The sequence below is a fragment of the Macrosteles quadrilineatus genome, unplaced genomic scaffold, assembly GCF_028750875.1.
Source record: "Macrosteles quadrilineatus isolate MER2022 unplaced genomic scaffold, UCM_ALF_1.0 Scaffold_2__2_contigs__length_208266976, whole genome shotgun sequence".
In the NCBI taxonomy this organism is placed as follows: Eukaryota; Metazoa; Arthropoda; class Insecta; order Hemiptera; family Cicadellidae; genus Macrosteles; species Macrosteles quadrilineatus.
The window spans coordinates 153,050,805-153,075,450 of NW_026542595.1; the positions used below are offsets into that span (position 1 = coordinate 153,050,805).

Below are 24,646 nucleotides of genomic sequence, written 5' to 3' on the forward strand. Positions count from 1 at the left end.
GTAGTGTATAAATTTATATTGTCCATCAAATTTTCTGTTGCTAACCAAGTTCATTAGTTATAACAGTTGCTTCAGCTCATAATAAGTCATTTCATTAGTTAAACTCCGTAAAAATGTTAGTGTAGCCTATTCAACAGATTTAAGTAGGTACTAGCCTAATTTAGATTCAAAATCTGTAGGTGGCTCACATTTACTAACTTACAACGATTTTGATTGTAAAACTGGCGACAACTTTATCATGGAGATGGAATGTCTAGTTATATCAATGGTCAAAGATAGAAGTCAGTGCTTTAATTGAAGTTGTTAAATCATGATTATTTAAAGTACAGTTTACTGACCAGAAGTCCACAATAACTAACTGTTGCCAAGATCTCGCTGGCATAATATGTTGATGATTTACATTATTCAAAGTGGCATATAATTATCATACAACATTAGCGAGTAGTCTAGACGGATGCACTGCCCGACCTATTATTAGAGTTTATTTATAGAAGAAGTATGTAGTGTGAAAGTTTTTTGACAATGGAAGGAAGTTGGAGAGCATCCAAACCATGTAATGCCACATACATTTCACGGTAGGTCCTCAATAACATGGCACGGTTCTACTGGATCAATTTCGCCCGACACTTGGCACTGCATAATTTCGCAATGTGCCAGGCAATCGACCGCATTACGCTGTTTGTTTATTACTTCTTTACGTTGACGAATGGCCTCTCACATCTATTAGATTCTAGTTTATGACGGTTAAAATATTGTTTCATTATAAGCTGTATTGTCTGTTACCGGTGGTTGATTTTTATTTTCTAAAAGAAATGAAGGTGCAAATTATTGCTGTAATGCAGTGTTTAACTATTCTTTTGGAGCAGCAAATTGCACAATGTATTGAGTCAGTATGGATTTTACACTCATATTTAATGGTGAAATGATAAATATATTTTGGTTTGCAGCCTGTAGAGCGAGGTCGCAACCTTAGAAGACCACATTTTCTTAGTAATGTCAACACAGCACTACAGTTCCTACAAAGCAAAAAGGTGGGAGTAAAAATATATATGCTAAATAATTAGGTATTTTACAATTATATAAATAATTTCCTACATTTTTTGTTCTGTTTTGAATGCACAAAAAGATTACAAAAGCATGCAGTCATATTTATTTTTTGACCCAACAATTCTGTGGTTTTAAGTTTTTTAGAATTCACTCTCTAAGAGATTCAGATAGTTGTACCATGGATAAAACATACTCCCTTAGTAGATTTGTCATCCACGTGGAAGAAAAATTGTCTACACTAGATCAGTGTCGACGTATGAACTAGACACAAAAAATAAGCTTCAAAATTTACAATGGGATGAGGAGTCTACTTGTGTTGCTTAGTCCATGGTTGTAGTTCTACTATATGTTCAAGTGCGGAATAAAGAACTAACAGTGCTTGAAAAGGTCAGGTAGTACCATAAACTGATCGTACATTGAATGTTGTTAAAATTTGACATTTTTGGAAGATGGGCATGTGAAACTTAGCACTCAGAATTTCCTCAAAAGTATGTTTAATAACCTTGACTGAACGTGGTAGTTCAGTGGATGCATCTTGGGCTGATAAACCAGATGTTGCTAGATGGGAACGGATTACTGTTTCTAGTATCGTACAATTTCCCAATATAAATAAAAATCAAAGCATGTTCCTTGGTGTTGCAGAATACAGTAAGCATGTGACCTGTATATTGTTAGCAGTGTTTTAACTTGAGTACCTAAATCAAAAATTCCACATAGGTATCAGCTTGAAATAATCCCATTTTATCCTGCTTTAATGTAATGAAAATTCCCATTCGATCCAACATGAACTTTATCCTAACAAATACTGTTACATCCCAAGTGTTTTTCATGTATCAAATAGTTCTTTAAAACCTTGCTAATATTGTACTAAGCAACTAAATTTATTGGGTTTATTCTTTTACCTCAAAAGAAGTAAAAAAAGATAACTAGGTGTTAGAACCTAAAATCCTGAATCCTGTTCTAACCCCGCGCATAGCATAACAATCCTGTCCTGAATATAAAAACACTGTTCGTTAGTTTGTTTCCAAAATTGCATTCCACAAATGGTTTTTCAAGTGGAAATAATCTAGTGCTCAAATATGAATAGTTATTTTAGTGTAATTACAGTAACATGTACCGTAATATTATGCAATGCATGAATATCAGCTGAGAGACATGGTGGTAGAAGTACCGGTAATGTGATCTATGGGGGGTTAGTGGGCATTCCTTGTAATTCACTTTGTAAGACGCCCCTCAGAGGGTAAAAGCATTCTCTGTACTGGAATGAAGTATTTGACCTTTTTCAGATCAAACTAGTAAACATCAATGCAACGGACCTGGTTGATGGAAGACCAGCTGTTGTGCTAGGACTAATATGGACCATCATATTGTACTTCCAGGTAAGAACTCAAGGTTTAAATTTGATGAAATCATCATCTTTAAATAGGATACAACAGCTCTTGTTGGAAAATCTTAATTGCCCTAATTTGTAACATTAAAAAGTCAACATTGAATAGTTCTGACAAAAGATAGATATTCTAATCATGGTTAAGCCTATTTAATTGTAATGTGATCATGGGCCAACACAGATTTCTAAAATCTTATTCTAGGTTCAATTTAAAAATAAAATGATAAGATCAGGCCTATCCCTTTCTATAAGTAAAGAAAACATTTTTTTGAACACTTAAAATTTCCTTTAATTGTTCAGTAAATGTAGGGTTTCTCGAACAGTTTGTAGGAAACTGAAATTTAGTTTGATTACTTAAATTTCAAATTAACCCATGTTTTTATGTTAAGACATCATTGTCAAAATGTACTTATCAAGTTCTTTAGAATACCAAAACATTTACAAATTTAGCTAATATTGATCTGTATTAACAAAACTATGAAAGTATTAGTTTAACTTCATATCTACTACAGCTCAGCGGCTGCCTATCCTTGTAAAACATGGACTTAAACTTTAATGTTTAGAATCAAGTAATATAAAGTATATAGGCCTACACACCTTCCTTAAATATTTTCATATTATCTTTAGGATACAATCATTAAGCATTCACAATCTGTTATAAATCAATAATATTGGTTTTTAAGTACTCTAGGAGAAAAGAGCTTTTTTGTATCTTCATTGAGTTTAAAAACTAAAACGTTCTATTAACCGTTTTACTGGTATTTTAAAAACGATAAAAATGCTTTGTTGTGACGATAACCAGTCTCTTTCACCGATAGTACAAAACTAATATCTAAAACATTAACTCAGCTCCGACTTAAGGAAAACCTGGTGAGTTTGAATGTTGTACAAAACGCACATTTACTGCATGTAAAAAACTTATGTGAATAGTTTTAGGCGTTGTTTTTCTATTATAGTTGTCAAAACTTTTATTCTTTTGGTTATTTTATTTTAATCTACATTTTGATTTAATTTTGTTCATGCTTTTTTATAATATACAAGTTAATTTTTGCAACTCCAAATACAATTTATTTTCATTCTTTAAAAGTTGCATGCATAAACTTTTTATATTTTAATTGACTTGTTTTACTCTTGAAAAGAAGCCCTGTTTTGTTGGCAGGATTTTTTCTTGTTACCAGTATTAAATTGTTAATCCTATCTACCAAACATTTTAAGGGCAAGTTACTGATTTAAATCTTTTGAAATTTGAATTGAATTATTGTCAAACTTTTTTAAGATCACCATTCCAAAGCTTAACTAAAAGGCATGTGTACAAATAAAATATAGTGATGTGTTCAATCAATAGATGGATTAGGTTACTGCAGATACATTTGGATTTTGCTTGTATTTTAAAACAACCGTAAAGCCTTTTTATCTTTTAACTGTCATTCACCGTGCCATATGTGAAGGCAAATATTCACACTATGTAGGCCTACAAACATATTTCACATGTTTTGTAGCTACTGTAATGACACTTGTTGTGTAGGCTTTATGGTGTTGGTCATCTGGTATTTATGTCATCTACCTCTAGGTTGATCTAGGTAAATAAAGTTTGATTTTTATTTAAGTAGCTATTGAGAACATTTTTCATTACTATTAGTGAAAAACTAAGTTTATACACAGAACAAAATAGTCTACAATATTTTCTCAATTACCATTAACTTACCATCACTAAAAATTAACCTCAAACACAGAACTGTTCATTTTATGGATGCAATTTTCATGTACTTTCCGCAGATCGAAGAGAACACCCGAGCCTTAGCGTCCCTGGGCTACGGGTTCGGCAGCGCCAGCAGCCTCGAGGGCAGCCGAACACCCGACTCTACCAGCGAGAGTCGTCGCAAAGGAGAGGGGGCGAAACGAGCCCTCCTCAACTGGGTGTCTAACGCACTGCCAAAGTGAGTTACACAACCTTCAATGCAGTAGTTAGGCAGAAAATCTTGCAAGGGTTCAAACTTTATAGTGTTGGTATGGAGAAGAAAACACTTACAAGTAACAAATATAAAATATTACTTATCATTGAGATGGGGACGCCACTGTAGAACGGAACAATAGTTTGTGAAAGGCCTGAAACATTACAGACTAAAATGGTTAACTATTTTGTCAACACTCAAACTATGCACAAGTCAAAATGGAACCATTCAGTGTTTTTCTGTCATGAAAGAAGCAATGGATAAAATAACAATGTTTCCAATTATGTTGAACTGTCTTGGTCTAATAACTAACATAACGAATTCTTGTAAAAAGTAGTGTGGGAAAGCTGTTCGCCGTGGTTTCCCCAACTACATGACCGGGTGTTTCCATTACAATGTAGCTTAGATATACAACTGGGAATCTGATACCTAAACTAGCTGGTAAAGCATTTGCTGTTAATTGAACAACACCTGGGTTTGTGTAGCCGCCAGGTCTTTCAAGTTTCAACCTGATGGGACCAAGTAGTTCATCCTCCTTTTTTATTTGGATTTTATGTGCTAAGTTTTTTAAATTTGAATATAGTTTCAGTTAAAAATTAACACGCCACAATATTTCAGCAACAAGGAACTTAATAATTTTGTCATTTGGTTTAGAAACAATTTCAATTGTCACATTGTAACCTATGCTTTCAACTACCGTACATATTTCCAAAAACGTTTTGATGCCTAATATGAGAAAAATCACTTAAAATATTATTTGTCGGATGATATATGTTGATAAGAAAAGATTTACGTACTGTCTCGCATGTGCATTGATTTACGATCATAGAGTAGAAAATGGAGAGTGTTTGAAGCATGCAACATTCAAATAGATTCTGTCAAAGCAAAACTGATAACTCTGGAAGTCTTTCATGGCTGTCATCACGTTCTGAACGCTCAGAATATCTCAAGAATAAATTTACATTACCCCTCGGTTTACAATAGAGTTAGTTCCTCCGGTTCAACCTATTAGCTTCAGACTTATTAGCACAATGTTATTGGCTATTTATTAAGTTTTTATTTTTTTAAATAATGTAAAGGATTTGCAATATCTTATGCATCATATTAGTCTAGTGAACGGCCATATTTACAATTTAACAATCAACTAACATTTAGCAAGTTTTTTGTGAACAGCAAGAGCAGTAATGATGTTTTGATATCCTGATAGCTGATTGGTAGTTTCTTGCTGAAAAGCTAAACTAAAATGATTTGAGTTCAAGGCCTAAATTTGTTAAGGATTTATTTTGAACAGTGCAAAGAATTGTTTAATAATGTTTCTACCATCCTGCCTCTGATTGTATTTGTTTTGTTAGCTGCATCAACTACAGATTTAGACTCTGACCAGTTGGTCATGTTTGTAATTTTTATCAAGGTTTTTAAACTGTAGTATGAGTTAGGGTGTGCAGTTAAACCATTAAGTAGGTGGACTTAACTAAAAAATTGAATTGTGACGTTGGTTCACAGAGACATTGGACTACAAGTGAAGGACTTTGGTCAGAGCTGGCGGGATGGTCTAGCTTTCCTCGCCATCGTGGATCAAATCCGCAAGAACGTTGTGGACATGGCGGCACTGCGCCGGGCAACAAACAGAGTTAGACTGGAGGCTGCGTTTGATGCTGCTGAAAGAGAGCTCGGTGTGGCCAGGCTGCTGGATCCCGAGGTAACATTATCTTCATTACTCGAACCATTCTTCTGTTGAAACTGGTGGTCAGAAACCATAACCTGTAGATCTGTTCATAAAAAGCGAGGTGCAAGCTGATATATGGTTCTTCATTCCCCAAGGTCACAAATTCAAATCCTGCTAATCACCAATGGATTTTTATCTAAGTGATAATGCCACGACCCCTAAGCCTAAAGTCTGGAGTAATGTGAAAACAGTTCCATGACCTTTTGAACCGGGACTATGATGATTAACTGACTAGAAGTATAATACATAATCCTCGACAGAAAATTAGTTTTTGGAATATTACAATTTACAATGATTTCAGAAATTAATTTAACATTGTGCATGTGTGTAATACATATACAGTAGTATAATTTTTTATTTTTATTCATGATTATATATAATAACTTATACAAAATACTATTAAAAACCTGCTATCTATAAAACTAGGGGAAACCCGTCGAAATCGACGGTTACTTTCAAGGCTTACGTTAATTCAACTAACTGCGATGAATTGGGTGAAATATACATATTTTGAGCATTTAACATTGTTCAAAGAGTAATAAGTGTAAAAAAATAACAATATTGCGTTAGTTGCCAAATTTGGTTGTTCATTCAATGATTAAAATATTTCCTATCCTGTACGTCATCGGAGTTATTATTAGTATGTTATATGGTATCTCTTCCTTTGGTAGAACCTTTAAATAGTATTTAAATCGTATTGGTGGATCTTGTAGTTAAACACTTCTGCGACTTCATCAGTGTTTGAGAAAAAATATATGTTTGTTGAGAAGACACGTTCTAACTTCAAAGGGAGTTATATCCGTTACAGTGTAAGTTTGATTTTCCTTCGTCACGTCGCGTCAGTTCATATCGTACTTCTGTGCCAATGAATGAACCCTCTAGCATAGTTTTGAGAAATAGACTATGGGGTTACTGATAAAGCTGGAATTCCTTGACATGGGGGATGTCAGTTAGTTGTCTCGGCCTTATCAATAACATAAAGTTGTCAATACAATCTCTCTACGGAATGTTAGGTGTAGTGGAATACATGAAGTAAAGTTGGCTTTTATTCTTGAACTGTCAGGGGCCTCCTAGTTCATATGATCTTGGCGGCTTCATTGGCAATAAATAATGCAAATGACATAGCAATGGAACATTTCCAAAAAGCAAAAATACTGTAAAATGGCTGTTACATATACGTTTACATACTGTTAATCAACGTATATGATAAATACTTTAATCCTTTAATACGTTTTTTATGGCGACCATTCATAGTAGGTAAGCCAAGTATGAATGGAGATGAGTGTAGGATGAGTGGCACGATCTTGAAGTCTTGTTAGTGACTAAGGCCGACATTCCTTGGATACAGCTGTTAACTAATAGCCCATACAGCGAATGGCAACCAAGGGACCTACAGTTTATAGTTGAATTGGAACCAAATTTTTTTTGCATTGGTATTTATGAATTGGTATAATTATCAGGATAGCACTGCGGGTAGTTGTAGTACTTACTCGTGCGGACGTTAATCCACACCAGGGAGTATCGCATCCACAGTGCATTCCTATAAATATCCACAATTCGTGACCTCCTAGTAGCTGGATTACAGGACGACGCCACCCGTCCCAGTCAAAGGATTATGTGATCTAGTTTAAAAGGAATATGACCTTTCTGTCATGACAGTAGCTGCTTAAATTGTATTTTCTCTTTGTACCATATTTTACAGCCAAAATGTCGTGTTATTTTGAATAATGTTACAAATTCGGTGCGCCAAAGTCCGTAATATAGGCAGGTGCAAATAATTTGTCAAGATAGGTACTATTTTAGGCAATTTTTTTAAGTTTGGATTTTATTAGACACAATAAGAGCAGATATTTCTACATAAATATTTGATATTTTGTAGAATAATATGTTAAAATGTAGGCAAAAGTGGCAAAAAAGGCACACACCAACCCGTACAATAGATATAAGATAGTTCAATAAGAAATGATTTAAGAATTGCTGTGATAAAAGGATTTTCCACTGATTTCGTAATGGAACGTTATATTGCAAAACATGGCATGATAAAGAAGAAAATCAATTTTAAAATCAGAAAATAACATTGCAAATACTTATTTGGTAGAATTCAACTCCCAATAAATATGTGTTGTTTGAAATACAATTTAAAAATGAACAGCTGTTTCATTAAAAAGTATTATTCTCATGGCCAAAATGTAAACAACTCTGTGGAGGGATCTTTTAAGGCTTCTGGGGCAGAGTCCTAAGGGATTTTGCTTAGTTTTTCTTTTGATAACTCATCTACAGACCAAGACCTTTCTTTGGACACCTCTACCAAGTTTCTACGCCCAACCGTTCTCTCAAATTAGTGGGGACAAAGTTTCCAATCAAATATTTAGATTCCCCCATGTTAATCTTATGGGAGAAACTCCAACTTTGATGGCCTGTGGGGCAAAGCCCGAGGATTCTTACTACATGAATTGGTGAAAGGGGGCGTCTACACAAAAAATACTTTATTTTGATGTGTCGTTTGTAAAAATCCGTCCATTATTAACAGAGGAGTAGTGTTTTCTAGAAATCGCCTTCACGTATTATATATAAGGATTAGCGGAATACTTGTTTTTGTTTTTAGATGACTGATAACAAATACAGATGGTTAAAAGAGTAGTGGCCATTCTTAAAAATCTCTTAAGAATGCACCATTCTTAAAAATCTCTTATATAGAACATGAAATAGTTGGCATCGTTAAAATTCATCTTGTCAGCTATTTGAAATATGTCATTCGTTTGTCAACAGGACGTAGACGTAGACAGGCCAGATGAGAAGTCCGTGATGACATACGTTGCTCAGTTTTTACACAAGTACCCTGAATTGAGAAGTGATACCGGAGACTCGCTCACTGCTATACAGTCAGAATACAGTTCACTCACACATTGGCTGCAAGAGAGGAACCACTACCTACAGCATCTTAGACAGACCAACTCTCTACCCAACAACTACCAGGTTAGCAGTTATAATTAAAGTTGATGAACATGTAATTTTGAGTTTTTTACTACAAATGGCAGAGTTACACTTAACATGATGTGATCAGTCATGTTTTATACTTTTGATTTTACACTTAAATAACACTTGTATTCTCTCTGTGGCAAGAGATACAGGGTGATTGATATAAGTGTGCCAGCGGTTTTATTCAAAAACTATAAGAGATACCAAAGAAAGTTAAATGGTAAGTGCCTTGGATTTTTTATTTAAAAAATTGTAGCCAAGTGGGAAAAATTATTTTAGCCGCCATTTTCCCAATATGGCCGCCAACTTTGATTTTTCTTACAGAACACCCTGTATTTTATGATGTTTTCCGGTAGAAAATGTAATTTTAAGACGATTTTATTCTTGTGATTTTTTTCATAAACCTAATTGTTTCAAAGATAATAATGGTTAAAGTTTTGATATTTCTGCATGAGAAAGAGTATCGATAAAGGCCTATAGCAAGCATGCCAGCTGTTTTATTCTAAAACCATTCAAAATTTCACAACTTAAACCATTATTATCTTTGAAATGGTTAGGTTTATGAAAAAAATCACAAGGATAAAATTGTCTTAAATTTACATTTTTTACCGGTATACATCATAAAATACAGGGTGTTATTCCATAAGAAAAATCAGAGTTGGCGGCCATATTGGAAAAATGGCGGCTAAAATAATTTTTTTGACTTGACTACAATTTTGTTAATAAAAAATCCAATGCACTTACCATTTAACTTTTTTTGATATCTCTTATGGTTTTCGAATAAAACGGCTGGCACACTTATATCAATCACCCTGTATATTTTATGGTTTGAAAAAAAAAATACTTCAGTAGATCTTTTCTATTTTTAATTAAGTTGCACCTAACCCTGTTAGGATTAGCGTTAATTCAGATTAAACGTATTTTTTAAACACAGTAATATCAATGTATTTGGCATAATCGCTGCAACAGCATATCGATATCACTAACTTTGGCAATATTGCTTGCTCCTTTGACATTATTGACGACATTGCTGGCATTTGCGACATTGGGACAACATCGCGAGCTTCAACAACTTTCTCAGTGACATAGTTAGTTTTGTACTAATGTAAAAAAATAATAATTTCTGAACTTTACTGTGGAATAAGCGTATTTTTGAAATAGGGTTCAGAATAGCAGGACTCTCTTTAAATTACACAATTAATATCTTTTTGGGACTAGAGATTTAAATGAACGATTGACTTTTCATTAACACATTAGTTACCAAAACATTCTAATAATACACAAATGTAAACTCTAATTTCAGGAGTATGCTGCCTTTGAAAATGAGGTACAAAGCAGGGCAGAGTTGTACAACAAGCTTCACAAACTGGTTGACTCTCCTAGTCTTATCAGTATAACTGGAGAGTCCTGGAGGGAAATAGACAGACTCTGGAGACAACTGCATGCAGAGGTGAGCTACACAAACTACTTGTAGTGGATGTCATTTGGACTAACTGTAAATACAAGGAAAAATAAACGGCATCAGCAATCTGACACATACTTTCTCCAATTAGCTTGTCAACAACCTTTATGGGTAAGCGATGAGAGTAGGCCTAACTATAATATTTAATACTTAAAATCACAAAAAATGCAATATCTTTCGAAGTGTAATTTTTACAGGGAAGGGGGTTGGACTATTTTGTTTAGAATTATAAGGACCAAAAAAGACAAATTTCAATCAGAATGGTTTTTTTTTAATAAGATTTTCTCTTGTTTTATGGGAAAACAACATAATTTTCAATAATTTTTCAACTGTAATTTTTACAGGAATGGGGTTTCTACCATTTTGTTCAGAATTTAAAGGGCTACAACGTATTAAATTTTTATCAAAATCGTTCCGGCTTTTTTTTAGAGAAAATCAGATTTTTTCATTATTTTTTGGGGTTTTATGGGGAAATCACTGTTAAAAATCAAAATTTCTAAAAAATGAAAAATGTGCTTGGAGATACCATGGATTAGTACCTACATAAATCGGACCACAGGTGTAGTCTGTAGTAGCTCTGTAAATATTCACACATACAGACCCTCACACACACAGACATCACTTTGAAAACAACTTTTTTGGGTCCCTTTGGATCCAAAACCAATATATATCCACTCATAACTCAAACTTGAAAATTTTGACGAAAACAACATTACTTTCTCCATCCATATACATGTATAGGTAGTGATGTGGGCCGGGTAAATACCCAGTGGGTAGGTAAATATAAATTGGGTTTTTACCCGGGTATTTACCCCAGGCCCGGGTAAATACCCAAAAACTGGGTATTTATAATATTTATTAAAGTTAGAGAAGATTGAGATGTTTTTTTGCAATTATTACCCTGGAAGAATAGTAAAATGATGATAAAATGTGTTAAACAAAATTTCATAAGGTCACTTCTAGCATTTTACTTCTGGTTATAATCGCCATAAATACCCGGGTCTCAGCATAAAGCTTAATCGGCATAAATACCCTGGTCGCATGGTTGCACTGGTCCTAACTACTTATGATTTTTCTACTTATGAATTTCTATGATAGATAGATGAATTTATTTTATTGAAAGTGAAGAAAAATAATTTGTAAAGTAATAATTATTATTTAGAAAGACAGGAAAATTTAACCTAGTAGTGGAACTTAAGAAAATAAGGGCACACTTCCATATCTGTTGGCATAAACAACCGAATGAGTAATATTGATTATTCGACTGTTAAATTCGATATATCGATCAATATTTTCATTCCGTTGTTTGTGCCAACAGATATGGAAGTGTACCCGAAATAATTAAAATTCAATCTGTAGGATGGCAGGATTTAATAATATTTTTGTTCTAGATATTTTATTGGTATCAATGGTATCAACATTAAAAAAAAAAATTTTCATAAACTTGTGATACAAAACATTTGAATCTATAGCACAATAAATCTTTTGAAATGATATTGAGTTAGACCAAAAAAGAAGAGATACATTCTTTTTGTAGGTTTGTCCAAATATATTACTGTTTCCAACTAAGCGGTAACACAGAAAAGTTTAATTACTTTTAGTATTCTGCCATTCTGCCTATGTCAATCAAGCCTTAGGTCTGTCTAGCCTTCCAAGCCATTTAATACAATAAAAATTTTTACTATCATAATTTAATAACATTTGGATATTTACAAATTAAAATAATTTTGTTTATGCTATTTAATTGAAAAAAAAAATTCATGAAAAAATTTAATTTATTGAAAAAATTATGACATGATAAAAATTGAAATAGCCACAACCTTTTTTAATATACTATTTTTAGTAAGTTAAATTTAACTGATGTTACTCAATTTAAGACACGAAACCCCATGCCTTTTGGAAACTTTATGTATTATTTTTTTTAAAGTGCTTCAGTAAATCATTAAATAAAAGGTACTAGCAAAGTTTCAAGTTGGCTGTAAAAGATGTTATAGACTATTCTAATTTATCATGTAATATGATAACAATAACATATTTAGGGGTAAATATAAATGAATTTCAATCGATTTCATAAATACCCAAAATACCCGGGTATTTATGGATTTTGGGTATTTACCCGGGTAATTACCCAGGGTATTTACCCCGAGTTTTAAATACCCGGGTATTTTACATCACTATGTATAGGGGTAGGAAGTAAAAACTGTCAAGTGTGATGGTAATGGTACGTCTACCATTGTCATTCGCCACTATTAAATTATAATTAACTTATACTAAAATACTTGTTTGTTGCAAGATAATTTTTGATGATGTTAAGACTATGTTATTCGAGGGACTATCGTGGACAATTTTCACGAAAATTTGTCTAATCCTAGCTATCACAACGTTTTGTGACCTGGATTTTCTTGAGGGGGCTCTCCTGAGCATGGAATCAGATGCTAAATCCTGAAATGTTGTGACATGTTTTTTACTTATTGCGATGAAAAATGTACATACTGTATTAAATACCGGTACTTGTACTTTATTTTACATCAAATTAACACTTGCCTAAGGCACCTACATATATTTTCCATTAGTATTTGTAATTTTTAAGATAGCACACGCAATGAAAATAATAGGGCACACAATGCAAATAATAGGGATATGATGAGAAATATTTGTTTTTACCCTTATCAACTGCCTTTAGCCATGGACAATTCAGTAAATCCCCCTCTTATTAAATTTGGACTAATGAATGCATGACATGTAAATTCAACTTCACTCAGAGCAATAGAAAATTGTAAATTAATACAAATATATCACAGATTTTGAAGTCTCGAAGTGACGCTGGCTGCTAGTATATTTTAGTTTTATTTCCTGATGTTTACTATCCATAATTTCCTTCACAATCTATATAAATGTTTTGCATGCATACTTAGAGCAATATCTCACTCACGTGGAGCTGGAAAGTAGACATGCTCAGCTTATAGTCAGATTTTTTACCGGAGTGCGGCTGGAGCTCAGCCCTACCTGCGAGGGACCCGACTCACGCACGCACAATCACCACCGTCCTAATTGCCTGAAAGCGCCGATCCCCTATTCACTAAGTAGAAATATAACATCTGTGTATGATGCTTCAAAATTGCAATTCATTTGATGTTAGATATATACAGTAAAATGGTTAGTGTTAATACATTTGTTGTTTAATTCAATGAAAAATGAGTCCAAAATGATTATGACAAGTAGCTAGCTAATCAAAGCGTGTTAAAATATTTGTAGCTTTTACACTTTGTAAGCAATATATATATATTGTTTGGTATCATTTTACTAAGCATTTTGAGCTGAAGTCAAAAGCGTTACCAGATTTTATAACAAATATAAAATTAAAAAATTGATAGTTTAATTTCCGTGAGCCAGCCTTGACTCGCGCGGCAGTTCAATGGTCCGTCTCACGTCCGTCCTAATCCTTTGTGTCTGTGTGTGTGAGTAGGGTCGACCCTTCAGCCAGCCGCTTTCCGTCAACAATCACACTATAACTCTAATTCATTTGTAACTATGTTTTATGGTTTTACTATGAAAATAATATATCTGCAGAACAGTCACTATCCTGAAAAAGTCCAAACTGAAATAGGCAAAACATTCAAGTTTGTATAGCACAAACCCTTATACACCCTAGTATGTCTCTTGAAGATTGTATTTTTAACCCTTTGTTTCAGATGCGCTATTGGCTGAGGCTCCTGGACTCACAGTTGCCACCTCCGTTCTGTCAGGTAGGAGAGTGGCTGGCTCGGGCTGATGATCTGATAGAGTCCGATGACATCCCTACAGCCATGAATGAGGAAACGGCAACCATCATCAGTCGGAAACTAGAGGAACATAAGGTGAGTGGTGAAGGCTTGTCTGTCATCAGTTTTGCTATATATGAGTTAGATTACATGTATTTACTAGTTGTTTACAAATATGACTCATGCAAAAAATGGAGAAATGTTAGTTATCTGTGGCTGAATAAGTCTTTGGATTCATTTTTAATAGTAGTAGATTCTGGAAATCACTTGATAAAAGAAGAGGCTGCAAATATTTAACACAAAATATGAATAAAAAATCAGGCCTACTGTGAGACATTGACACATTATTATACCCTAACTTTTTTACCAAATTTGCTTGTAAAATATTATTTGCCTTAATTTAAACTCGTTATTTGCAAAAAGGTAAACTATTTTTTGCTTATCTGATAAAACCAATTAATTTTAGACACTGAAGTTGACATCCACCTATATGGACCAGCTGTGGTCAATTTTTATTCAAATAGAACATAAATGATTGAACAATTCAAAGAGTGTGGTACTGTCAAAATGCTATCGTATCCTTTAATTCCTTATACTTTATGGGACTTAAAATATGCTATATCTAGTGTTCAATCAATTCTTTCAGCTTGGCTTGGTTAAAAAATTGGCATATTTCACATATGTAACTGTAACTGACATAATCACATTCTGTTAGTGGTTCAATTCAAATGCGTTAATTTTTATTTTTATGTAAATGGATACAGTTTTAACATATGAATATGACGTCTAATTCTGTCAATAGCCTAAAATAAAATTATGTAAAGTTAAAAACTTTGGTTGTGAGGATGGCACAGATTGAATCACTCATTTAACATTTTCATCACTTCGCCATGTCAACAGGCATTCTTCGCCGAGCTGCCCAACATAGAGGCTATGTTTGAGAAGGGTGTGGTGTCTGGTGTCTCAGCGCAGGTACCTCAAGCTCAGCTGGAGCATATGGGTCGCAGACTGCGCAGTGTGCCACCAAGATCTGCCCGTCGCAGAATACGACTCAAGTTCCTTGAACATAAGGTAAACTGGACAAACCTTACAAATAATCTTTCTGGATAAGAAATAGGCTCTTTGGAACCTCTGAGATAAACTCTTCAAATTTCCCTAATGTTGTAATGCTTTTGCCAGAGTTGGTTTAAACGCTTGGTAGGGATGGTCAAGTCTCGAAATTTCGGGAAATTTTAGGGAAATTTTACATCTCGATACAGGAGACGAGATTTCTTTTTGGCCGAGATTTTTATCGAGACGAGAATAAAAAATAAAAAGATTTAAAAAAAAAATTAAAAACGCCTGCAGAAAGTAAATGCAATACCCGCAATACAGGAGCGTGTTGTAGTTGCGTTTCCTTTGCGAAGGCGTTCTTATTTAATTAATTCTTTAAATGTAAATATTACTTTAATTATTTTAATAATATTACTTTAATAACATTTGAGAAGTTTTGTTAAGTGTAAGCAGTGTGAGGAATGTTTTATTACTATAAAAAGTCAAAACAAGTAACTATTATATAAAAATGAATATTGCTTTTATTTTATGATTTATTTTATTTTAGGATAAGTTGAACTCTATCCTAACTGATATCACTATGTTTCCTAATTGTAGGCATTTTTAATAAGTAAGGCGTGATTAATAAAAAAAATTTTATGCTGATGTTTTTTAATAAAAGATTGTAAATATTCTTGCCTATTATCATTATTTTTGTATTTAAACAGTCATCTAACAATGTTACAAAATCAGGTATAAATTTTGAACGTGCATTTCCCGTTGTGTATGAGAAGGGAAATCCTGTCTCGATCTCGTCTCGAAATTTTATGAGAAATAAAAAATCTCGTCTCGTCTCGAACTAAAAATCCAATCTCGTCCATCCCTGACGCTTGGATTTTTATCAGATAATATGACCCAAAGCAGCACATCGAGAATAAAAATTTAAGAATCCTTTATTGTCATTAGACACAGTTGTGCAATAGACATTGCCAAAGCTATAAACTAAAAAAGTATAACAAGAGTCATGAACCACAGTGGACCTTATGTAACATACATATAAATTGTCATGCTTTAAGTAATTAATTTTAATTAATTTTATTTTACATTAAGCCAATTGGCTGACAGATAATGCCCGGTCACCCAAAAAGGTCTTCTTCTTCTTTCCGTGTCCGGAAATCAGACTTTGCTTTTCCAAAAATTAGCTACCGATAAAATTAGTCACCCAAAAAGGTGACTATAACCAAAACGGTCTATAATATCAGACGCTGGATTTAATTGCCTCTATCCAGTTCTTAATTTGGCGTCCAATGAAACGCTTCATGATAGGGTTAAAAGTGTTTTGGCAGTAAAATAAATGCAATATTATTTCTTGTGTACTATGTTAACATTTGAAAAGACCTAGAAGAGTGTTTTTAGCCTGTAATCATGCATCTATAACCAAGTATTGGATTGTTCCTTTACGAAAAAATTAAAAAACGCCAGAGAGATTGAAAAAGACAATAATCCACCGACTTGATTGTTCCAGTGCTGCTTGATAGCGTTCCTGCACCTGACGGAGACAAAGCTACGAGGATGGACAGTCAAGTACGGACGAGAGGACAAAGTGCAGCAATTGTTGGATCAATACACAAACTTTGTGTCTCGTAACCGCATCTTCCAGGAGTTCAACAAAGCCTACATTGACATGCAACAGGTGGTGGACGAGTACAAGAGAGAGGCCTGTGTCGGTGAGTTTTTTACTGACCCTAACTGCTTGTAACTATAGACCGATATGTGTGGTGGCTTAAAGCATAGATATAAAGAATTAAATATACACTGTCAGCCGTGCTACTGTTACCATAACTACCATAGGTTTTGGCGCACACCGCTTTGAGCACCGTGTAGTTGCGAAGGGCGTACTCCGTAACTACATGGCGCTCCCAGCGGAGAACCTATGGTATCCGTAGCACAGCTGACGGTCTATATTTAATTATTTTTGTCTATGCTTAAAGTTAGTAGTGTGTTTTACCCTGTAGGCAATCCAGTGGTGAATGATAAAATAAGATAGGTCAGTTGATCTCAGAACTCTTAAACCCAAACCTTTATTTTATTTGGAATTTGGAGGATTCTAAAGAATTTGTCCCATCCCTATGTGTGTATAGATATCTACGTTTAGTTCATGGGCAACAAAAACTGTATATTTTTATTGTATTTCATCTGTAAAAATGGTTTAGAAAGGCGGATGAATCATACAGTGAGGGGTGTATAAGGCATTGGTATAATAATTCTTGTATTTATTTTTTATTCCACCAAGATAACATGTACAAAAAATGAAAGTATAAGGTCAATTGAAATTAAAAAAGTAAATAAAAAAAAAATAAACAAAAAAAGTAGAAGTTTAGTTCTACAAATTATAATTGTTTACTCACTCATAGCATCTTACAATAGAAAGAACAAAGACTGAAGTGTCATCACAATAACAACTTAGCGTAAACTAGTGAGCGTCTAGACTCACTCATTGCACGTATTAAAAACAGTTGAAGATGGTATATAGTTCTTACTTATTAGTTGTGGGAGTATGGTGGAAACTTTAAATATCTCTGAGTTCGCTCTTGTACTGTTTTAGGATGGGTATAGAAACAAAATGTAGGCTCAGAAGTATTCCTTGTTATAAAAAAAATATCTTCTGTGGTTATTTTAATAAAGGGTCCATCAACACTAAACGGATTCTATTACTAAAACAATCCGTTTTGCCACAGACCAGAAAGAGAGCATGAGCATAGACAAGTTCATGCGTGAGACGGGTGAGAGGTGGAAGCATGTGTCCATGGAGCTACGCTGTGTACAGTCCATGCTGGAGGAGGTGGTGGCGTACTGGCGAAGGTGGAACTCCCTGTCCGAGGAGTTGCTACAATGGCTGAGTGTGGCGGAGACCAAACTGGACCTGCCTGAGGAGGAGAGGATGGAGTTTTTCCAGGTGATTTTATGTTATATAGACTGTAGGGGATATTTTTCATCTTAATAACAAAACTGAAAGTTTTCACAAAAATTTGGGATCCCTGATAATGATCTTAGGTAAATAAAACATTAAAAATTGTACTCAATCACAGCCAAAGAAGAAACAACACAAAAACAAAACTACACAGTGCACTAAATGGTTTTCAAAATGATAAAAAAAGTTTAAAAAGATAGTGGAGGTAGGAGTATACAATGGAAATTTCTGCACAAGTTATCTTGCTCAACCGGGACTCCTGAGACTCAAGTTTGTGATGTATAAATTGAAATTTTTTTGTTAACGTTTACGGCAGAATAATTTTTGAGTGAAGAAATCATTGCACCGAAGAGTTGCTAACCATTAGGTTAAATAAATATATAGGATGGAGAGGACACAGCTAACTCACCTGATGAAAGGTTGCAGATGAGTCAAAGAACACATAAAATCTTTATTTTATGTGATTTTATGTGTTCTTTGACTCATCTGCAACCTTTCATCAGGTGAGTTAGCTGTGTCCTCTCCATGTTTCTCCATATTTATTTAATCCAAGCTAAATGCTTTTTCATAAAAACATAACCATTAGGTTAGTGTTAGTTAGTAGCTTACCCAAATTGATGATGTAGAGAATATTTAGCGATGGTTAGAATTAAGTATTTTACTGCAATAGGAATAATTAAAAGTGGTTTTTGTAATCTATATATATATAAAATGTAGACTTTGTAGTAATACACTTTTTGTAAACAAGAGGTATACTTTAAATTAAATCCCAGTGGCTAATTAGGAATATTTTTGAAAACAGACAGAGTTCAGCTAGCGCACCTGAAAAAGTTAGAGCCAAAGGAATGGACTTTCAAAAAAATTCACAAACATAACACTGATATTCCATCCTAATTCTTCACAGAGTAGAGGAGTAGATTTAGATAAAACTAATTACTAGGGAAGCTTACTTTCTTATTCTTTCTCTATTTTGTTCAACTTCAAAATATTAATTTACTCCTTCCAAAACAGGAATGCCAAAAGGTACAGAAATCTTCAACCCGCTACTGTTTCTATCAGATTGTTGGTCTAGATAAAAAAGTAAGTTTACAGCTCTTCTAATGGCACAGCATTTGTTTGGGGAAAGCACAGAGCTTTGGTCTTCGAAGATTCACCAGTCACTTGAAAAAGTCTAAAGACTATTGGTGAAGAAAACATTTTATTTTAGAAGCTTAGTTTTAACTCACTCATGCTTGAGAATGAAGAATCACTATCCTTCACTTTTACTATAGGTCTACACCTAACGCCACCATGATTGGTTCTATTGGTCGCATCAATATTTTGTGTACTTCCGAGGAAAACCCCACTATGCGGATTATTTTGCGAGTATCAAATAATATACCAGATGACCATTTTTACCTCCAAATTCCCTTAGAAACTCCTGACCCTAAACAGAGATTTCACTCTATCAATAGGTTATTTTTCGTATTACTGTGTTTGAAAATCAATAGGCTAAACGATAAAACTAGTTTATTTCAGCATAGCATCACATTGTTCAAGAAAAGAAAGTTGAGGAATGATTCATGCTCCTCCACCTAAGCGAGTTAAGATTTTTATTACAATAATGTAAAGTTTTGACACGTTAAGAGTGATTCAACAATGTGTCTGTATGCAGGACCTGAGTGTGTGGAAGGACAAGCATCAGCTGTTGGGAGACACAGTCAGTTTCCTGATTGCCACTTGTGAGGACAAAGTGTCGCAGGAGCTCAAGGAGAAATACCAACAGATCAACACTCGCTGGGAAGCACTGTTCCCGGTAAGTACAAAACATTCAGCTTGTTTAGTCAGAAGAAACTATTTACTATAGTCCCTTATCAGAAATCTTAAAAAGATTCACCCTTACTACATCCTTTTAGATCGATTGGTTTAAACTGGTTTGAAAAAAAAACTTTTTTGAAAAATAAGAGTTTTGTTCAGTATGCTTATTAGGTTAACAAATTTTTGTAACATCCATTGTTAAATTTTTTATTGCGTATATTTAAAATACCTGGCTTGGCTAAATTATAAATTATTTTTGCACAATTGATCCCTCTTTTTCGGATACCTTGGGAACAAACAATCGTACAAACAAGCAGTGAGAAGTTAAAAAACCTAAAACAACAGTAACATCTTGAATTTACAGTAATGTGTGAACATTTAATAAACTAATATAATAGTTTTAAATACCTTCAGTCACCAGTTCAAATTAGTCGGCTATTGCGACCTAGGTTTCGGCACGAAGTTGTACCATCATCAGGCGGGCCAGTTTTGAGTCTTCAGTCCAATGGACGTCGTTGGGTTAAAACAAATAACAGTTCACGACATACAGCACTGTTATTTGTTATTTGTTTTAACCCAACGACGTCCATTGGACTGAAGACTCAAAACTGGCCCGCCTGATGATGGTACAACTTCGTGCCGAAACCTAGGTCGCAATAGCCGACTAATTTAAACTGGTGACTGAAGGTATTTAAAACCATTATATTAGTTATTATAACCAGTTCAGGGGCAATCCCACATCTTATGATGTCGAAATTATTTAATAAACTACTGTACTATAATAAACAATCAAGAAATACAGCAATAAAATATGTTACTGTTAGTATCGAATAATACTGGATGAACAAGTTGTCACTTGTATAAGCATCTAGACTGCCAGTGCAACTCCTAGGATCGGTAGGATCGTGGATCAGATCGAAAAACCCCCCACCACCGCTCAGTGCCGATGGCGTGACGTCAACCATTACTGCAACGATACGGAACTGAGTCATGAGCCTTTGTGGTGTAGTGGATAGCGTGTCGGGCTGATAATCTGAAGGTGCCGGGTTCGAATCCCACCGGGAGCACTAACTTTTTGTCAAGAATTTTTTTCATATCAGCAAGTTTGGTTGGTTTGGTTAGATTATGACAATTTAATTTTATAATTAAAAGATTGTAAAATTGAATTTGAGACATTTATAATTTTATTTTTAGAACAGAGCTATTTTTCGATTAGTAAACCTTCATTCAAGTTTATCATTATCAGCAAGTTTGGTTAGTTTGGTTAGGTTATGATAGTTTAATTATATTTAATTCAAATTTAATCTACAAATTATACGTTTTGACAGCGACAGTGATACAGATAACAATTTTCCACGAACAGTTAGATAAGCTATGCTGATGCGCCGGTATGATTCGGAAGCGTACGACATGGTGCGGTGGTGGGGGGTGATCTACTGATCTGATCCACGATCCTCCGATCCTTGGACTTGCACTGGCAGTCTAGACGCTAGTGTGACTTGTTTGTTGCCAGGCTACGCGTACAAACCATCCAAAGTCAAAAGTTTGTAGCCAGGCTAAGCGTACAAACCATCCAAAGTCGAAATTAATCAGATTGAGAAGCTAACTACTGTATTGATATTGATATATCTTTTTGGAAATTATTCCACTAACCTGAGAAAAAACAAAATACTGACTTACTGGGCCATGATTGCAGTGGGTGAAGCAGTACATGCACGCAGGAGACATTCTACGCAACCGTAAGGACTACCGAGCTGGAGTGGAGAGACTACAATTGTGGCTACGCAATGTCGAGGCCTTCCTGTCTTCGCCTCAGCTGGGCTCTACAGAGAATATAAAGGCTTATGGTCAACAGTTACAGGTAAATATGTAAAAATGAAGATGTAAGTCGTAAAGTCATGGACTATTACTATTGATACAACTAGACACTCCATCCCCATGTTAAAGTTGTTGCCAGTAAAAAAAAAAAAAAAACTTCGTAGTTGATGTGAGCCACCGACAAATTGTGCTGATCTAAATTGGTAATTTCTATAGAATAAAAGAACTTTTTGACCAATTCAAACTGATGGAATGACTTATTGTGAGCTATAGCAACTGAAATGACCCGTCAACTGTCAGCAACAAAATATAAGGTAGCAAATAGAATTTTAGACACCTATGTTCCTTTTTATAAAAAAAAAAAATATGATAACTGGTCCAAATAGATGGGATGTCTACTTCAATTTTATTATACATTAAACACTCCAATATAACACGTCTCCCTCTAACTTTTGTATTAGAATTATACTTTTTGAGTAATTGAATTAGAGTGGATGATGATTTAGTGTAATATTGTAGAAACTAATTGTTAGAAATTACAATTTAATATTGTTTTATAGTACTGATTTAGTTTTGTATGCATTAAAATAAATTAATACAATATGATTAACTTGCTTTCAGAAACTGCAAGGAGAAGTCGAGGACATGGAAGAGCTTTTCAAGAGCATCAGCAAAAAGTTTCAAACCCTAATACAAGACTTATCCAGAGAAGAAGTAGATAGAATGATGAACACACTGAAGAAAGAAAAGGGCAAGTTTATGAAGTGTTTTGTATATAGAATTTTGACTCAAAGGCTAGTTATTCAAAGTGCATTAATGTTGTAAATTAACCTAAATGTCATGTCAAATTCTGGAGGTAGTTACAAACATAAACAAGTCTATTAATTTGATATCACAACTTTGTCTAGATTATTATTGTATTGGTTATGATTTGATCTCTTTACATTAGGAGTTTGCAGGCAGGGGTTGAGGGGGGGTTTAAAATCTTTGTGGGCGAAATTGATTTCTCCCATATCACAATGATGAAACAAGAACATCTTTCACGATCATGGCAAAATCGTGGTCACCTCAAAACTAAGATCGTCTTTTGCGGTCACGCTGAAACCTAAAATATTTTTTCCAGTTGAGCTGAATCTAGATCTTCTTCTGCGGTCTTGGCCAAATCAAGAACATCTTCCATGGTCACTTAGAAAATCAAGAACATGTTCCGTAGTAACAGCAAAATTGTTACCGTCCTGAACCAAACCCTTTGGATAACTGTTGACCCTACCCTAAAACATGCAGACCTCTAAAGTGTTACAATGAAACTTGCTTTACTATTTCAGAGAACCTAGTGAGAGTGAGAGCTTTGATACCGTCACAACTACAGCTGTTCCATCAGATCCTAGTACAACATGAGGCTCTAGAGGCTGGCCAGACAGAGATCGCTCAGTGGCTAGACAACGCTGAGGGTCTCATGGCAACTCTTTCTCTGACTGGAGGCAAGGAAGCTGTGCAGACGAACCTGGACAGACACAAGGTAATTGAGCTGTTAGAAGTAATTTATACTGACTCTCTTCTTTTTGGGAAAATCATTTTAAAATACTCAGAACTTAAAGTAAGTTTCAATGTCTATACAGTCCAACCTCAGTATAACGAATCTGAAGGGACCGAACTGAATATTCGTTATATCAAGGATTTCGTTAAAACGAGGTTCGTTATATTGAGGTTAGGTTTGCAGGAATTTCGCTAAGTCGAGGTTCCAGAACCAACTTCGGTCAATATAGGTCGGGATTTGACCTCATTAAAATACAATTAAAGTAGCATAGGCTACAATACTTTACAGCTCAGTGTTTACATTGTACAGTAGAACCTAAATTATCCGGCATTAATAAAGGGGAGGGATCTTGAATATTGCGCAACATGACAATGGCATTGACCTTGGTACAGGTTAAAAGCTGTAAGTTTAAAATCACAGCTTGTTCTAACCCTCCTAAAACCTAGCCAAACACTGTATTGCGTATTCATAAACCATGTAAAGAACAAAACAAAACAGTAGAAAGTTTTGTAAGCTACTGCTTGTGATAGGCCGGTAGGCTACTTACAGTACAGTACTGATTTATCACAACAGAGGAATGTCAATGACAATCATTAACTATAGCATTGGTGTTTCTAGTTGAAACAAATCGTATTAAAACAATAAATTATTAGATAAGTCATTTTAAAGTGTATAATCATAGCCAACTTAAGGATAATAAAAACACTCGTAACAATTCACCATAGTTATCCCATATCGCCCAATCACAGCTTACTAAACATTACGTCGTCATCAGTCATCAGTGAATGAAATCAGTTCTCAGTGCAACATAGCGCGCGCATCGACAGCAGACAAAGATGTAAAACGGAGTAGACGAATGTTAGCGCAAGCGATTACGTCACCTTTCCATTTCATTTGATAAAGAAACAGATTCTCCCAAAACAATAAATGGGTGGGGGATTTGTTATATCGAGGGAAAGACGTAGACAATTCGTTATGCAGAGGTTAAATTCGCAATGTAGAGGTTCTGACAATGACAAATTCGTTATATTGAGGTGTCTTATTTCAGCCGAAATCACGAAAAATTTGTTAAATCAAGGTCGTTGTTATGGTTTGTTCGTTATGTAGAGGTAAAATATACATTGTGTCTTATGGAGGGTTCTAGGGGATTAAAACAAATTCGTTATATCAAGGAATT

At 34.5% G+C, this 24,646-nt stretch overlaps 1 protein-coding gene across 1 annotated transcript in view; it reads left to right on the forward strand.

Annotated features, from left to right (window-relative positions):
• LOC128986734 (muscle-specific protein 300 kDa) overlaps positions 1–24,646 on the forward strand; it is a 183,790-nt gene that overhangs the window by 16,401 nt on the left and 142,743 nt on the right. The window contains exons 3-17 of the mRNA XM_054407239.1: positions 948–1,031; positions 2,334–2,426; positions 3,284–3,304; positions 4,211–4,371; positions 5,890–6,085; positions 8,882–9,088; positions 10,395–10,541; positions 14,246–14,410; positions 15,215–15,385; positions 16,872–17,073; positions 18,085–18,302; positions 19,972–20,112; positions 21,811–21,975; positions 22,554–22,683; positions 23,258–23,451. Of these exons, the coding sequence (XP_054263214.1) occupies positions 5,987–6,085; positions 8,882–9,088; positions 10,395–10,541; positions 14,246–14,410; positions 15,215–15,385; positions 16,872–17,073; positions 18,085–18,302; positions 19,972–20,112; positions 21,811–21,975; positions 22,554–22,683; positions 23,258–23,451 (1,839 nt within the window). The 5' untranslated portion in view covers positions 948–1,031; positions 2,334–2,426; positions 3,284–3,304; positions 4,211–4,371; positions 5,890–5,986. The remainder of the gene's footprint in view (positions 1–947; positions 1,032–2,333; positions 2,427–3,283; positions 3,305–4,210; positions 4,372–5,889; positions 6,086–8,881; positions 9,089–10,394; positions 10,542–14,245; positions 14,411–15,214; positions 15,386–16,871; positions 17,074–18,084; positions 18,303–19,971; positions 20,113–21,810; positions 21,976–22,553; positions 22,684–23,257; positions 23,452–24,646) is intronic.